The sequence below is a fragment of the Clarias gariepinus genome, chromosome 6, assembly GCF_024256425.1.
Source record: "Clarias gariepinus isolate MV-2021 ecotype Netherlands chromosome 6, CGAR_prim_01v2, whole genome shotgun sequence".
NCBI classification, from domain to species: domain Eukaryota; kingdom Metazoa; phylum Chordata; class Actinopteri; order Siluriformes; family Clariidae; genus Clarias; species Clarias gariepinus.
In genome coordinates, this window is record NC_071105.1 from 35,128,497 (window position 1) to 35,146,360 (window position 17,864).

At 42.5% G+C, this 17,864-nt stretch overlaps 1 protein-coding gene across 5 annotated transcripts in view; it reads right to left on the reverse strand.

The window, feature by feature from the left end:
- Window positions 1–5,780: 5,780 nt before the first annotated feature.
- zeb2b (zinc finger E-box binding homeobox 2b) overlaps window positions 5,781–17,864 on the reverse strand; it is an 81,175-nt gene continuing 69,091 nt past the window's right edge. For 3 of the 5 annotated variants that reach the window (XM_053497762.1, XM_053497763.1, XM_053497761.1), the window contains exons 5-10: window positions 17,193–17,381; window positions 16,112–16,326; window positions 13,573–13,681; window positions 11,205–13,192; window positions 9,498–9,678; window positions 5,781–7,941 (exon numbers count right to left, since the gene is read on the reverse strand). In XM_053497762.1, coding sequence (XP_053353737.1) covers window positions 7,382–7,941; window positions 9,498–9,678; window positions 11,205–13,192; window positions 13,573–13,681; window positions 16,112–16,326; window positions 17,193–17,381 — 3,242 coding nt within the window. In that variant the 3' untranslated portion in view covers window positions 5,781–7,381. The remainder of the gene's footprint in view (window positions 7,942–9,497; window positions 9,679–11,204; window positions 13,193–13,572; window positions 13,682–16,111; window positions 16,327–17,192; window positions 17,382–17,864) is intronic. The other 2 variants (XM_053497766.1, XM_053497765.1) reach the window with 1 other exon arrangement.

The following is a 17,864-nucleotide window of genomic DNA, read 5'->3' on the forward strand; positions in this document are numbered from 1 at the left end:
GAATCGAATCGTTAAGCCGAATCGAAAATGGAATTGGAATCGTAAAAATCTTTTCAAATTCCCATCCCTACTCCTGGGATAGACTTCAGGATCCCCGTGACCTGAGTGAACTGTGGGAGCTCCGAGTTTAGATGACTCCGTCTAAACTGTGGGGTTTATCCATAAATAAGTAAATGGATGGAACAGAAGGAGGCTGGCTGTTGCTTGGAACATGCCTACTTACCTTCAGTTTCAACAAGCGCGCCAGCTTAACTTGAGGTTAGCTAAAATGCTAAGGTGGCTAATGTGAATTCTCATTTGATTGAACTCCGACATTCATACCCTACATGCTGTCCCATGTCAAATCTTGCATTTTCTGCGATCTGTTCAACTACAATCCAGTTACCTGGTTAGCTTAAGTGATGCACGGCAGTCAGCTAGCAGTTTGACACCACAATCATCCATGCCTCAATTATGCATAAGTTTAATGTATGATTAACTAAAAAAATTAAATAAAAATCACCCCCAAACAGTTGTCACAAAATAAAAAATCTAGCTATGTATTTGTATTTTGTAGTAGGCTTTATAACTCTTTTGTAAAGTTGCACATGTTAACATGGGACTCATTTTGGAACCAGTGGTCATTCAAGGAACTACACACTTTGGCTACTCATTCTCATGAAGTTTGGAGTGAAGTTTGGTTTTTCCAAGCATGCATTTTGAAATAAAAATGTAAATGAACGTATATCTATTTGCTTTTTATACCACTTATCTCATGTAGGGTGGTGGAAGGAGCCTGGAGCTTATGCACAAGCCAGGGTACATCCTGAATTAAGTACAAACCCATCAGAGGGTACAAACATACATATTCCAACACCAATTGGAATTGGAAACACCAATCTGGCATAAAGTTTTTTTTGGAACTGTAAGAGAAAAAAACAGAGTACCCTGAGGAAATCCACCAAGCATGGGGAGAACATGAAAACTCCATGCATACAGATCAGGAGCGAGATTCGAACTCCCACCCAAGGAGGTTCGGGGTGACAATGCTACCACACAATGATGAGGAAGTCTCAAACTCCATTTTTTTATTCTGTAAGTCCACATTAGAAGTAATGGATTGGGATGAATTATGATGTGCACAAAAGATCAATCAAGAATCAATCATGTTGGTGGTGATGTGTTACGTGTAAGTCGCATTTTTGGTGCATACTGTAGCAACCAGTAATCCAAATATACTTGAAAAATCTCAGCTTACTGACTATATTTTCAGTGGTGCTGTGTTTGATGTAATCCTTTGATGTAACTTGGAAATCCCATCCTGTCTAGGTAAATAACAAGCAAAAACACCCATCAAGGCAGAGTTCCATCAAGGTCTCCTCAACACCGAGTTCAGCAAGTGACATCAAATCAACATACCAGTTCTACTTTTACACAAGTTGTACTTTATGTACCAGTATGTCTCGACATCAATCACAGTTTGAACATATTATTTTGTAAAATGAACAACGCTGACTAAACATGTCAATGTTCTCAGTTGGATGGTTGGCTTGTTGATGAATGAAAATGAACAGAAAGTTGTCCATTTTTGTTTGCAGTACCGGATCATGAAGCTGTGCTGAAATCGAAGTAATTTTGAGGTCTCGCTTCTGAGTCATGAGTCATGAGGACGCTGGTTGATTAGTTATTGTTCACAGAATTGTTTTTGTACTGTATCTTCTTATTGAAGGATGGAGTGTTGGATCATGTGAGTAGCATTTTGGCCAGTGATTTGTCCCAGTCAGTGTCTCTGACCTTCATAAGCCTTAGTCGGTGTGTGTGTGTGTGTGTTGCAGACTTTACCAACAGTGCTACTCTCAGCAAAAAAGAAAAGCCGGATTCTGCGATTATTAAGACTCTCCCTCTATCTTTTTCCCTCCCTCTCTCACACACATACTAAGGCAGACTTGCCGACGTCTTCTCTACAGGGTCTATCAGCGTCCCAGTAGGACAGGTTTGTGTGTGTTCTGATTTGTTGTGTATGCTGGGTTGTTCTGCTGGCACTGCGAGTGACCACCTGCTCCGAGGGTCTCTCTCTCTCTCCTCCAGCCAGAGCAACAGCTGGCCTCTCTTCTAACACACCGATTGGCTAATCCCTGCTGGTCATCTCTCTCTCTCTCTCTCTCTCTCTATGTGTCTCTCTTTCCCCTCTTTTTTTTGCCGCTCCCTCACTCCAAGTGTCTGACATTGAACTGTCTCTAAATGTGCCAAATCTGAGTACATGTTGTATACACACACACACACTCACACGCACTGTCCTTCCCCTGGCTGCAGAATTCCAGAACCAGCATATGGAGTGTGTAAATAATTTAACGAGGTCAAAAGACCCGGACAGAGCTGGACGCCTGACTCGGCTGAACTGGGGCACGGCATCATGTAGGGCACGGGGAGGAAAGTGCTCTTCATCAAGTGCAATTCCGAATTATTTCGTTTAGGGAAACTTAATTTCTTCATTATCTACACTTATTATAGCGTGTGATGATCGTGGCAAGTTGTTTAAGCTCCACCACTGCTGGATTCATGTTTCTGATTGGTCGGAAGATAAGGAATCATTTTCTATAAGAGCAGCTCTGAAAGCATCTCGTCTCTATGCCAGTGATGCTGTGTAGGGTGGCAGGGGGCCTGAAGCAACGCGAGGTGCACCCTTGATGAGGCACAAAATGGGCGCAGTGGAGGCTTATTGGGTTATGGCTTGGGGTTACTGATCTGCGGTTCAAGAAGTTCACTGTGCAGTAATGTATATGCAAGAAATAAAGAGTTAACTCGTCACACTTACATACAGCCAATCATACGCTAAGGACAATTCGGAGATGCTTATCTGCCTACATATGTCTTTGGACTGTGGGAGGAAACCAGAGTACCCGGAGGAAACCCACCAAGCACAATGAACCAGGCAAAATCCACACACACAGGACCAGAGGTCAAGGGTGAAGCTATTAACCACTAGGTCACCATGCTGCCAGTGTTTAACGTTTGATTTGGAGTTTTGATTTACTTTCAGGTTTTGAAGGTTGCGTTCTTAAGAATGTCTAAAACTCTTTGTATTACATGCCGTTTATACATGGCAAAAAAAAATGCCGCAACATTCCTTTAAATCAAGCAGCGAAGTCTTAGAGCGGTGCTGTGTGTGTGTGTGTGTGTGTGTGTCTGAGATGCTACTCTATGTTTAAACAACCCAGATAAATGCCTAACTACACATCTTGAGTGCTTCAACAGTGTCGTAATGTTTTACAGCGCATTTAGCGATGCAATATGATTGAGGTAAATTCCTCGATGTAGGCCGTAGGTAAAGACTTCATCGGCCCTGTGTGGTACTGATTCGATTGTGGTCTAGCGGTGAGGCAGATTGATGGTTGTTTTTACACAGGAAGATTTAAGGAGCACACCAAGAGCCATGTTCCCCAGTCGACATGTCAGAGAACACACAGCCGGGCCAATAGAAACATTAGGTCACCCTTTACCGAGGGGGGTGTGGGGGTGTGTGGAAGCATGCGATTTTGTGTGTGTGTGTGTGTGTATGTAAGTATGTTTTTATTTCTTGGTGGAGACCAAATGTTCCTTCAAAGATTGTAATGGCTTACATTTTAAAATTTGCGTGGACATTGTGCCGGTCCCCAAAAGAAAAAATACCTTTCTTTCTTTCTTTCTTTCTTACTTAAAAACTTCAGTCTAATGCATAAATTTAGGAAAAATCACCGCATTAATTAGCTGCCTTAATAGTTAAGTCGAGTGTTTTATGTCCATGTGTACGGAAATTGGTTCATCTCTGTGTAATTAAATACCTCCACAAAGAAGAGTGAACAGTTGTCAACGAAAGGTCCTCACAAGGATAACATGGAATGTGTGTGTGTGTGCATGTTCCTATGTCCATTGGAATTTGTTTATCTTGCTGTGGTTAAATATCCCCACAAGGATGAAAGTTTTTTTTTTTTTTATTTACAGAATGACATTATGGGGACCTTTGGCTGGTCCCCATAAGGAAAAACCTCTTACTTGCATGCTTTCTTAATAAAAACCTGAAAATTGTATTTTAAGAGGACACCATTGCAGTAAGATCCTTACAAGCATAGTGTGTGTGTGTGTGTGTGTGTGTGTGTGTGTGTGTGTGAACAAAGTTTTCCTAATGGAGACCAGCTAAAGGTCCCCATAAGTGTTGAAATAGTTCTCTTTATTTTATTTCACTTTTTTTTTTGTAAGTGCTCTTATGTGGAAGGTCCTTCTAAGGTGTGTGTGTGTGTGTGTGTGTGTGTGTGTGTGCGCGCGCGCACGTGCATGTTCCTTTATCTATGTGCATGGGAATTTGTTAAATATCCCCACAAAGATAATTTTTTATTTTTTTTTTTAAATGGAATTATGGGGACCTTTGGCTGGTCCCCATAAGGAAAAACATCTTACTTGCATGCTTTCTTAGTGAAAACCTGAAAATAATACTTTAAGAGGATGTTTCTGCAGTAAGATTCTCATAAGCATAAAGTGTGTGTTTTCCTAATGGGGACCAGCTAAAGGTCCCTACAAGTGTTGGAATAGTTCGCTTTATTTCATTTCTCTTGTTCTTTCTTAGTTCCACTTATGTGAAAGGTCCTCCTAAGGTGTGTGTGTGGGTTCGAGTTTGTGTGTGTGTGCGTGTGTGTCTTAAAGAAAATGTGTAAATCTTGCTGGGCTGCAGGCAGTGAATCATCAGAAGAGAACAACTCCAAACATACCACAAAACTGGCCAGTTCTCTCTCTCTCTCTCACAGACACACACACACACACACACACACCACAAGATAACTTTTGGAACCCCAAAATTTTAGACCTTTCGAAAGACGTTCAAACCGTGACCCGTGGCAGATGTTGCCTTACCTGGGACAGCTGTGTACAAGGGCCACAGTCGCCTTCATTACATCAGGAAGCATGAAGACATTCCATCAGGCTGGATCTCACACTCAGCATGGAGTTAATGCTGCATTGTCTGCGAGCGCGTTATAAAACCAAGAGGCACAAATGGAAATTCCAGAGAGCTCCAAAAAAACAATGGCTGCATGATGTCACTCTGGCTGGCACTTCTACAAACAGAGAAAGAGAGAGAGAGAGAGAGAAACTGGAGCTCTCGGCGTCTTAATAAAAAACATAAACCAAGGCTGGGCTCGATGAAAACTGTGACATCGCAGCTTGGAAAACGGTGCACTTGTGATTAAAATAAGCACCTCCGCTTCCTCATATATCTCTGAGCATCTTGTGTGTGTGTGTGTGTGTGTGTGTGTGTGTGAGAGAGAGAGAAACAGATATGTGGACTGAGATCAGGTAAAAGAGAGCTTCCAGGGTGTATCACTGGACAGTTCGGGTTCTTTCTCACGATTCATGTCTGCATCACTTTTATTCTTTCTTTTACAATTTGTCTTTTATTATTTTTTCATTCTTTGCGTTTTTCTTTGTGTGTGTTTTTTTTTTTTAAAGATCTATTTAAATCTAATTAGGTTACCTACTGTAACTGTGCACAAAATATCCATCCCACGATTCTAGGAGGAAATTTTCAAATATACAACACTCCAAATTTCCTTAAATTTTTGTACTTTTAGATGTAATAAATATATATATATATATATATATATATATATATAAATAATTTTTATAAATAAAAAAATTATTAATAATGTAACACTTAATGTTCTATGAAGATTATTTTCTCGTGTAGATTTTCAAGACGAAATAAAACACAATTAACGAATATTTGGTGAACACAGTAAAGCAATAAAGATTCTGTCATGTTTTTTTTATTATTTTTTTTTTATTTGGCTACGTTTATTCGAGCATGGTCATTTCCAAGAGGAATTACAAATTAAAAATTCAATAATACTTTTACAAAGACATTTCAGGAAAGATTCTTTTTTTTTCTCTCATATGCTATAATACATTGTATTTATTTTAACAGTCCATCTTAATTTTTTTCCATTAAAAAAAAGAAAAACAAGATGAAGAAAGTGGAATATTTTTTTTTCCTCAGTCGAAAATACAGTGTTTCACAATATCGTATCAAAAGTTCCCAAATTTGGAAAAAATTAAAAGGAAAAAAAAAAAAAAACAAGAAAAAGGAAAGAAGCTGAAAATTCGCATTTCACAATTAATGTCTCAAAACACAATAAATGCTCTCTTTACGTAAAATTTGCCCAAGTGATCTTCATGTTTTCATTTTTACTAAAATATATCTATATATTGAAGAACTATAATACTGTACACTACAGTATGAAATAAATAAAATTAGGAAATACAAAATGGGCCACATAAATAAAATGTTATTTAAACTGACATAATAAAATGAATCGTTTTTTTTTGTTGTTGTTGTTGTTCTTGGTGGTGGTGGTGAAGAGAACTGTTTTGGCGTAATACTGATTTAAAAACAAACGAAAAAAGAAAGAATTGCACAAACGTGATGTAAACTAAAGAACGAGTGCCTACTCTGCTAATACTGAGGAGGAGGAAGAGGAGAAGTCTTCGTGTGAACGCTGATGCTGCCGAGAGCAACACGACGTCCGTCCTCCTTTAACACTGTACAAGGATGGCACTTGTAGAAAACACACAGATTAAAAGGTTTGCATATAAGGCTTTGTTTTTCTTTTTTTTTTTTTTCCTCTTTAATCTTCTCTAATACAAAAAGAAAACAACTTTACAAAGGCTTTCTCCTTCATCACTGCCTTCTTCCTTCATCTGTCTCCACTCTGGACCGTTTCACTTGCTCTACGCAGTCTGTTTAAGACTTCAAAACCCCCGACCCGGTATCGATTTAAGTTCCTTCACTTCGAGTAAAAAAAAATTGCGGAGGCCTAAAAACATGTGGCTAGCTGAGTAAACACCGGGGTGAAGAACGGCAAAGGGCACAGTGGGAGCGAGAGAATTCATAATACTGACAACCTGCAGCAAACACGCCGCAGCCTCTTCTTTTTTTTTTCTTTAACACTATAAATATACATAGGCAATACTTTTTTTTATTATTTTTGTAGTGATTATAGAAGCGGAGTGCAATTAAAATTTTTTTTTTTGTACAAGTTACTCGTTTTGTGCTATAAATACTATGGAACACAGGGTTTTCTTTTAAGATGGTAGCACCACAAATAGTTTTTAGGCCTTAATACTGTACATTTAAAGGAAAAAAAAAAACATATTTAATTTGTTTCATTTTTGCATAATGCAGCTTCTCACCCGTTTCCCCCTCCCCTCCCTGACTGGATTCCTCCTTTATTTTTTTTCCTTTTTTTGATCAGTCTGGCTCAAATCCAGAAGCTCGGTCGAGTCCGTCTGTTCGGGTGGCCATAAAAAAAAGTGTCACCCGAAAATTGAAAATACATGGAGGGGAAGCTTATAGAGCACAACACAGTAGTCTTTACTAGACGCCGTCCTCAGGGATGTCCTCGTGGTCCGATTTGGTTTTTCCGTCCATCGAGCTGTCGTCCATCGAGTGCTCGCCGTTGTCCTCGTAATCCCGCGCCGTGTCAAGGTCCGTGTCTACGCTCTTGTTCTCGCTCTCTTCCTCTTCCTCCTCCTCGAAATCGTCCTCCCTGCGCCCCAGCTTGCCGTAGGTCCCGTCGGGCTCTTTGGTGCTGCCGTTGATGCCGTCGCGCAGGATGGGATCGCGCTCCTGGTGCTCAGGGTATCCGGGAGACGTCAGGCCCTGAAGGAAGGCCCGGTTCATGAGGAGATCGCTGGGTTCCATGCGCCCCTTATCGCGTGCCTCTCTCTCAGCCGCCTCACGTTCCTCGGCCTCCCGTTTGCAGTAAGAGTATCGGTGGTTCATGTGTTGCGAATACGAGCCTGAGTGTGAGAAGCGTTTGCCGCACTTGTCGCACTGGTACGGCTTCTCGCCCGAGTGCAGGCGCGAGTGCTCGATCAGGTGGTGCTTGTGCTTGAACGCCTTCTTGCAGATCTGGCACTGGTGCGGCCTTTTACCTGCGGAGACACACAACGACAAGACGATGCTTTGAGTCCAAGTTTGTACCGCCGACACTCTAAACAAAACGTAGTACTCAAAAATGACGTGATAGAGGGTGAAATCAAATGACTGTAATGGGAAAATGGAAGAAATGTAACTTTATAGGTGCTTGCATGTTTGTCTACTCTGGTTTCAATTCTACGGTGTCTCAGTCACTCACTCACACACACACACACACACACATGCACAGACACACCAGCACGATCAGTGCGAGTGTTTGTAAGTTTACTTTCTGAAATTCCCTCCTAGAGGTGAAGCATGAGAGAGCGGAAACACACACACTTTGGGTTTTTTTTTTTCCAGCAGAAGAGTAGCTGCCAGAAATGCAACATAAATAAACCGGCGAAAAAACCAAACAAACACGTCGACCGCTGCAAAGGAACAAACAAATAAAAGCTGAAATTGAACTGCAGTCTCCTACGGCGGCTCTGCGGCGCACATGGAGACGCAGATCGGTAGAGCAAACCGTTTAGTGTTTTTTTCTTTTTCTTTTTTCTTTCTTTCTTATGTGACAGGAAATTTGAAATGCTATTGAATGCAATGGCAACACAGAAGGCTGGCTATTGATGGGGTGAGATTTTATGACATCGTACTCTGAAAGATGCAACTAAATTAACCAAAATGAAGAGAAACCAAGGACAGGCCTGAGTGTATATGTGTCCTCCCAAACCTTCCTCTGTTCTAAACACTTGGATTTAGACTAACTGAGCACATTCAGGCCGTATGTTTGACACGGATCACACACACGCTCTTCTTTGGCATTTCACCGGACCCAAGATAGCGCTCGTGAAGTGGCGCACTTGAACGCACACATCTGGCCAATCGCTGACCACAAATAGCACAGGAACGCTGCAGACCAACATGTCGTACAACTCCGAGAAAGAGGGAGACGGTATTCCTGCCAGCAGATTCCCCAACCAGTATGGCGTGATGCAATCGAGTGAAAGAATAGAGGCCTAGAAAAATAGAAGCCTCATGCTTTTTTATATATATATATATATATATATTTATATAAACCCCGTCACTCTGATGTATAATATGCAATCGAGCTAATTGAAAAGGCTATGAGTATCGCAGATAAAGGTTAAAGGTCAGGTCTGCTTGATGATATCTGGTGAAATGCCAAAGGAGAGAGTTATGCAAATATTATAAGTAGACTTGAACTGGGTTAATCGAACGAATAAGAACAGAAATAATAAAAATCTGACTGTTTACTAATCTTGTATTATTTTCCCCAACTAGAGCTCCTCTCACCCTGTCAACAGGAAAGAAATTAGTTAGTTTTCCATTCACATCCAACTAAAAAAAAAAAACTAAAAAAAAAAAAATTAATAAAACCGAATTCGAAAACGAAAAATAAGCAGGGGAAAAAAGAGTGAAAAAAACAAAAAAACAAAAAAAAAAACAAAGGACTACTAAGGGAAAAAAACAGGAGGGTGTGGGGGGTAATTAGACAAACAGGAAGTAAAATAAATAAGCATGGGGTAAAATAAGTGTCTGGAACAGTATGTACCTGTGTGCTCATATTTGTGTCTTAGGAGGGAACTGCTCTTCTGGAATGTTTTGTCGCAAAGGTCACACGCGTACATACCACTTTCTGTTTTCTTAATCTTCTTCCGGGACAGACAGGCGTCTGAGTCTGTCATGTCATCCAGGCTGGACAGATAGTCTGGCGTACCGTCAAGCAACTCCCCCTGTGAAGCAAACAGATACGCCATTTAGAACATCTATCTCGTGATGATAACGCTGCCTTTATATGAGTCTTTTTAAATATCTAACGAACAACCAAACAAAAAAGCAATGTGAACCACTTTTATTATTTCCGTGCATGATTTATTTATTTTTTATTAACGAAACTGAAAAATCTCTGTCGTGAATTCATTACGCAGCCTAGGTTTGTGCTAGAGCCCATCTTCTAAATTAAACATTAAAATGTTTGTGACTAGAAAATGCATAAAAAGGCCGGATATTACAAATGAGCTCTCTCTCGTTCTCCGCATATGCTTAATATCACCTTTCTCCGTAGATTTGCATTCAAATTTGGTTTAATTTTATACATGAAAGAGTGTTAATGCTATATTTATCTGCTCTTTCTTTACAGAGAAGATTACCCCGATAGGCTAAAACTTCAATTAATGAGGGGGAAAAAGTATTATTGCATTAGAGGGTCATAATAATAAGAGAAAAGCCTTGGCAGGGCATATTGCCACAGTCTTCTAATTTCCAGCGGTAATGATTAAATCAAGAGGTGCACTAAATGACCAAAATTGTGTAGCGCCGTTGCCCTCATTAAGAGTACTTGCTCCGGTCTGACAATGATTCTCAGACATGGCTACGCCGGGCTTTTTAAGAGAGCCCTGCTATCATTCTGCAATCAATTTGAGCTAAATGCCCGTAGCTGTATTTTTAAAATCTAATTTAATAACTTAGAATAGGAAACATTATTAATACTTTTTTATCAGAACTGTTCCCTCTATGTTAAACAGCCTTCAGCGCTGTGCTGTAATGAACACGGCGAGCGTGCATTATTAATCCACATGTTCAAACTCATTTTAGCTTCTCTCCCTTTAGAGGTACAAAAGGAAAGAGAGAACGGGGGGGAAACAGAGATACAAAAAGATGGGAGAAGTGGCAGAGGAGGGGAATAAGTCTGCTTGTGAAGTGAACACTAAGCCAGGGTCGTTGAGAGACTTTGAGAGTTCATTGTAAGTCATTAACTCTCACTTTTGTGCCTGTTACTTGAGTCCTCGCACCTGAGAGAAGAAACGTGGGGGTGGATGACTTAAAGAGGTGTACTCGCACACACATAGGCACAGATGCAGCTTGACACAGCGAGGAGTGCTTGGAGCATCTGGCACGACGATGCTTCCTGCCCTCATCCACTCAGACGCTAGACACTGGAGTCTGGTAACACAAGCCCTCCCTCGTCGTGCGCGCTAAAACTGCCATTCGGTGCTAATGCTAATGACGCATGCTACAGGAGCTAGCAGTGCTACAGGCCACTGTGCAGCTGTTTGTCTATTCTATCTCACTCTATCTGCCACTCCAACATTTATCCCACACTGCGCTCTTCCGCTGATGAAGGCAGCGGCAGGTGAGCTCTTCTCTTTCACTCTAAGTACCTTTTAATTAGCAGCAGAAAGATCCAGAGCGCACTACAGACACGCAGGCATTAAACAGGGGAGAAAAAAAGAGATACAGGAACTCAAGAATTGTTTACCTGGAATCCTGGCTTCCTCTGGTACTTTCTCCGCTGCTGCATCTCAGCGAAGCTGGCAGCCCCTGCTGCGTAGGTGTAGGCCATATGAGGCAGGAAGCCCATCTGGTCGAGCGTGGGGTACGGACGGAGACCTGGGAGACTGGCCTGAACTGGAGGCATAAAAGTGGGTGGAGGGAATGCACTTTGAGGGGGTAAGGAAGTGTACAGAGGTTTGGCCGAGAAAGGGTTGATGCCAAACATGGGGCTAGTGCTTTTCTCCAGGTTACCATTGGGGCTCCCAAACTCTTTCTTCGACAGGTATGCGAGATTGAGTGGCTCCTCCAGGTGTTCCCTGGGTGACATAATAGGATTATGGTCTAAGGGGACACTGCTGGGTTTGGGCCGGCTCTTGATAGAAAGCACATGTTTGGGTTCTTTCATTAGCTTTGGTAGTGAGAGGTCGAGTGGCTCTGCCTGCAGGTCCTCAGACGTGAAGCTGTTAGGTGTGTAAGAGCTGCTGTGGGAGTTCTTGGAGGAGGCAGAGGAAAGGTTCAGAGGAGATGGCGTGTTGCTCCTGGAGTGGTCCAACTTGTCACTAAGTTGCCTGGGGCCAGGGAAGTGGGGTGTTTTAGAAAGCCTGAGGGGGATGTCACAGTTGTTGTTATGTAGCTCGGGGATGGCGGGTGATGTCATTCGGTCCATAGGTTTAACCAAAGATAGAGGGGAACGAGCGTTCATGGAGTCCTTATTGGGCATGTGGTTAGTCGCAGGCAGACCGATCTCCATATTGTTTCTATCTAAAGGAGGTGTTCGGGAATTGGCATATTGGTATACCTTTCTCTGCTCAAACCACTCTTTCACAAATTCCTGAGGAAGGCCGACTGCTATCGAGATCTTCAGTAGTTCCTCTGAGTTGGGCTCTGTGTTCATGGCAAAGTATGCTTTGAGCACTGACATGTGGTCCTTATAAGGGTTAATTGGGCTAGTAATGCCCTTCTCGGAGATGATTGGGGAGAACAAATGGGCGTGCTTCTCTGAGAATATGCCCTGCTTGTTAGGCGTCATGTTTTCATTGGGCTGCAGTACAGCTTTTATTTCTTCATTCATCTTACACAGGTACCTCTCATGCTGATGCAGTGGAATGGGACCTGGAAACGTTTCTTTGCAATACTGGCAAGCAAAAGGTGTAAACATTAAGTTGTTCTCGTGCATCTTCTCCTCTGTACCTAAATCTATCGTATGATTCAACTTTTCTTTCTTGATATTGCTAATTTGTCTCTTAGAGTCTGTGGTCAAGCTCTGGAGGCAAGCTTTTGCTTCATTGACCTTCTCGAGTGTGTAGTCAATAATGCTCTTAGTTGCGCCATTGTGGCTGATAACTGGAAGACCTGTCTGGGGGCCCCCGGGTGATGCCAGCCCTGGCTTCTTCTCCTCGATTTGGGAGCCCAGCTCCTTCATGTAAGCCTTTAGTTTGGAAAGTTCCTCTGGCTTGCAGTCCATCTTCTGCCGGCATACCGTGTTGTCTACAATCTGAAGCACCTTCTGCACCTCGCTCAGGTTGTTCCCTAAGGAAGATGGATAACCCAGCATTTGTCCTTCCATGTTCATTCCTAAGTGCTGGAGGGGGCTCTGGGAGTTGGGGGCACTTATTGGGCTCCTTCCACTTAGCCCACCATTCAGAAATGGGCCTGGAGTACCATAGCCATGTGAGGCCATCATCAGCTTATAATCATTGATGTCCAGTGGTTCAGATTTAATGTTGAGGTGATTGGACTGCTCGTGGAGGCCAAGGGGTTTGCCATTTTCCAGCTTGTGTCTTAGCTGGCTGATGGCAGTGTTGGTCGGAGAGGATGAGGCGGAGGTTGGAGATGAACCGGGTTTCAAGTTGTTCCTCATCCTGCCATTAACGGTTATCAGGCCAATGCACTTCTTACTACTGATGTGAGAACTGTAGGACCCAGAGTGAGAGAAGCGCTTCTTACAGTTTGGGCATTCATAAGGTTTTTCCCCTGAAAGGTAGAAAGAAAACACATTAGAATCTGCCAACTATATATTGTGGTTATAGTCCAGAAGTGCTGCAATGCTTATGAATAATGCATTCTTCCTAGAACAAAATCTAATGACAATCAATACTGGGCTAAAAAAGAAAAATCAAATATAACTGCTTTATATAATGATTAACAAAGTAAAGCATCTGGCATTCTGATTAAACTGTTCCCTTTTGAGTGAGATGGGCCAAAGCCAACAAAACAACACAATTCATCCTTTGTAAGCGAGCTAAGATAAAAACAACAGAGATTGATTTTTGTACATCTTCTGAAGTACAGAACAGTCTTAACTGGAGGTAATGAATATTCAAAGAGAGCACCATGGGCCCATTGCTACCCACCACTGTGGATCCGCAGGTGCTCCTTCAGATGGTGCTTGTATTTGAAGGCCTTGCCACATTCTGTGCATTTGAACTTGCGGTTGCCAGCTCCCTGGTTCAGCAGTTGGTGCTGAGGAAGAGAGGGTATTTACATGAGCTCCTCACAAACAGAACAGAGAAAGAGTTTGGTACATAACCACAATCGGCGCGTAGCTCAACATGCCAAATGGCTCATGTTGTAATGCAGCATCTTGCTTTTCTTGCAGCTTCACTGAGCCAGCACGAGTGTGGCCATGATAATAGAGAACTACATACCTTTTAATTTCCTGACTCGCATGCCAGCGAAGAACGGCTTTATAATCTGGCAGCACCGAGAAATAAATAAAAGGCTCCTTTTTTTTTTTTTTTAAAGAGTTTCTCCCTCATTAGAGAAGGCAATCTATTCCACTTTAATTAATTTGGGATAATCACTCGGACGAGATCCTGCATATTTAACGAAGCCTTCTCTCAATGTACCTGGAAATAAAGTTAATTATTCAAAAAAGGTGGGCTCGAGTAAATGTTACGGTTTGATAATTGAAAGTGAATTTCCAGGACATTTAAACCCTTTAATAAACACGTGAGTACAGCACGTAGGTCTTTCGATCAAAAGATAAAACATCGGTGCAGCACCGATTTGCAATTCAAAGCACACGGAAGGAGAGGGAAAAAAAAAACCTCTAAATATAACGACGATAACAACAACAACAATACGGCGTGTAAGTGTGGGGAAGCGGTGGCGCACCAGGCGTGCACAATTAATTCTGAGTGGGAGGTGAATATGTTAAATGGCTGGGAGAACACAAAGGGTATGCAAGCGGTGGCGAGAGGAGCCGCCCATGATCTGCTCTGACAACTGGGCTCGCATTCCGACAGGAGACAGATGGCGTAAAGGCAGGACACAGGGAGGATTGTTCAAACAGCAGCAACCTTCCGAGATCAAGCGGGGAGCCAAGCGGCTCTGCGCCAGGGAGGTACCCCACTACTCGCTCGTATGTTGCTGAGTTGCATAAACAAACAGCAACAGCTGCTTTACCCCCCTGAACACCACCAGTACTAACCACCACCACTACCCCCAATGATTTTTCCTCCTATGAAAACACCCCATGAGGATGGAGGTAGGGTTTAGCCATGCCACCATTAACACAATCCTTTTGATTTAATTGTGGATGGCAGTGCAGAATAAGGGGGCTTTTTTCAGCCCCATGTGACGTGTTAGTCATGTCGTGGGTAGAGAACCTGAATGGGTATTTGCAAATGATCGGCTGACAGCGAGTAACTCCTCTGTTACTGTATGATTTGGCAAGGCTGGTTAGCATTTTTACTGTAAATTAGTGGAGAAAATTGGGGAAAACCCTCCGAACGCTCTAACCCAGTGTGACTCATGTGACTCGCGTTGTTTCTTGAGTTAGTCATGAACAGCGTACTTGTTTGTGATTAATATAGAAATGCGAGGTGGCAGTGGGGAGGAGCGGCCATAAAATGACTAAACAGGAAATCAGAGGGTGTAGAAACCCTGAAAAGCAGGCGGCAATCGAGGCAGTGCTTTTGGCCAGCACTGTTTTTAATACTATCGGATTTTTGCATAATAAAACAAAAATGAAGTGGGACTATGGGGCCATTTAACAGGAAAGTCTTTCTATGCGAAGGAAGTACGCAAAAAAAAAAAAAACAACAACAATAAATAGGAAGTAATTTGTGGATTAGCAGGGTACACGAGGAGAATGGGCCATCTCGTGTTTCGAGCAGACTGGGGAAGGCAGGTGAACAAGCTGCCAGTGTTGCCACATTGTATTAAATCACTCCGTTAGAGCTGGAACATTATCTCGTGCAGATGAAAGACAACGGCGACGTGCCGCACGAGCCGAATAGCAAACAATTAAACTGAGGATTTCGATGCACCGCTTCATCTGGAGATCGTTTGCCGCGGAACCGGGGGAACGACTCGCTTGTACAACGAATAATTGGACGAATAATTTTACTCTACCTGCCATTAAAGCCGATGTTTGTATTTCCAGAAAACGAAGAATTACGCCATCTAATTGGCCAACGGGCTGACTTTTAAAGAACATTAACAAAAAAATGAGAGTAAATTTAAAGTGCAGATGAAATTTCTAAATTGGAAATTAAAACAATCATTCGATCGTGAACATAAGACCGCGGAATCATATGAGCAGGCCATCAAAAAGCCATTTAGGCCTCTAATAAGGCTATTACCAGTAAAAGATCTGCATCTTCAAAATGCCATGAAAAATTAATAACGATCGCCAATCAAAATGATCTCTTTTCTTCATGGGAATACAGCGCATTAGGAATAAAGTCAAGGGCTGCGTATATGTGTAGCAGGGAGCGCGTGAGAATGAGATAGAGAGAGTTGATGAAAGCCTAGCAAATTGAGAGGGTGCAAGATAGAAGAGCATTGCTGGTAGAGGAAGGAGAGTGAGAGTGAGAGAGAGAGAGAAAGAGAGAGCACATGAGCGAAATACAGTAAGGGAGGGAGGGCAGGACATGTGACGCTCACCTGATCTCGTCCAGGCTTGTGCGTGGCCATATGTCTCTCCAGCTGAGTGCGGTAAGCAAAGGAGTAGTTGCACAGAGGGCAGGCGAAGTTCTCCTCGTTTTTCTCGTGACGGTACTTGATGTGCTCCTTCAGGGAAGTCAAGCGCTTGTAACCCCGGTCACAGTAGGGGCAGGTCAACAGTTGGGCGAAAGCATCTGGAGTTCCAGGTGGCAGGTCTGTGCCGGAGAGAGAGAACGAGGGAAAGAGTGAGTGAGAGAGAGAGAGAGAGAGAGAGAGAGAGAGTGTGTAAGTGAAGGAGGGAGGAAGGATGGGAAGGGGCAGTGGGCCAAAAGGTCAGCAAATCAATGGCAGCTAATTGGAGCTATGCCCAGACTGGTATGGGAGGTATCTCTACAATCTGCTATACTGAGTGCCATCGTCAGGCCTGGCACTAGTAACCCTACACACACACACACACACACTCAAATATGTACACACACTATTGCATGAGCCTATACACTTGAACACATGGTTTGCTCAGCATCGCACATTGTCTAAAAAATGAGAGGTAGAGAAACAATCTGTAAATAAAAGATTTTAAATATACTTATAATTAGAATTTGTATTAATAATATTTCAAAAATAATAACAACCATGTATGCATTTCATTAGAAAAACCTTTGATGAAGATGCAAAAATATAAACTTATCAAATGTGAAGGTTGCAAGTAACTAAATAATATGTCCTATTACCTATTGAACTGTAAGCAGGATAACATTGTGATACCCATTTTAAACCTTCATATCATGTAGCACTATTATTGCACCTTGTACAGTATATTTAGGCTGTTATAGCGCAATAGTCTCAATTTTGACCCCATGAATGACTCCAGTCTTGAGTATCGTGCCAATTCGTCTAACTGGTGGTCTTTTCCATGTCTAATTCGTCCCTCTTTCCTCATGAGTGAGGTATGTGAGTGTGTCCAGGCTGGCGCAATTCGCCCGCACTCTCCCTGAGGACAGGGATCTGATTTCAGCGCCCTAACAGCTGCACTTCTCTCAGAAGGTAAACACTTGGGTATGCAGGGGTGACGCGTCCTTACCGTTCTCTTCATGCCCGGGGCCCTCGGGTGTGCCCAGACGGGCTATCTCTTCCGGAGCCTCGGGGTAGATGATGGCCGTGTCGGTGCGCTGAAGGTACTCGGCTATGCTAACCACATGGCTCTCGCTGTCGGCCATCTTCCTTTTAGCGAAGAACTCCTCAAACTCTGCTGTGCAGTCCATTCTCTTCACTATATAAAGAAATAGACAGAGTGAAGGACAGTCGGAATGAGTGGAAGAAAAAAACGCAGAGCTCTGGTAACATGTAGTAGATGTAATAAACCTGCTGGGAAAAAAAACAAACCAAACAAACAAAACAAACCAACATTAAAGTACTAGTTGCGAGGGATACGTCTAAATTACGGCCTTATCTTGTCAACTAATGGCCACTAAAATAAGAAATGTGGCTTAATCTAGCAGGAATGCCATCTGAATTGTGGAAAAAGGCTTTTAACGATAAACCCCTGCACTTTTTTTCGTTTTTCTCCCCTCCTTGGCTTTAAATGTATTAGGTGCCGCGCGATGAGGGAAGCTCGGGGAGGAAATGATGTTTGCTACAAGCCGTGCATTACTTCTGATTTCTCTAATCAAACTCCTAACGAGACAGCTTCAGAAAAATTACGCTTCGAATTACAGGAAGTTACGATACAGAGATACGGACGGGATGTTTCATC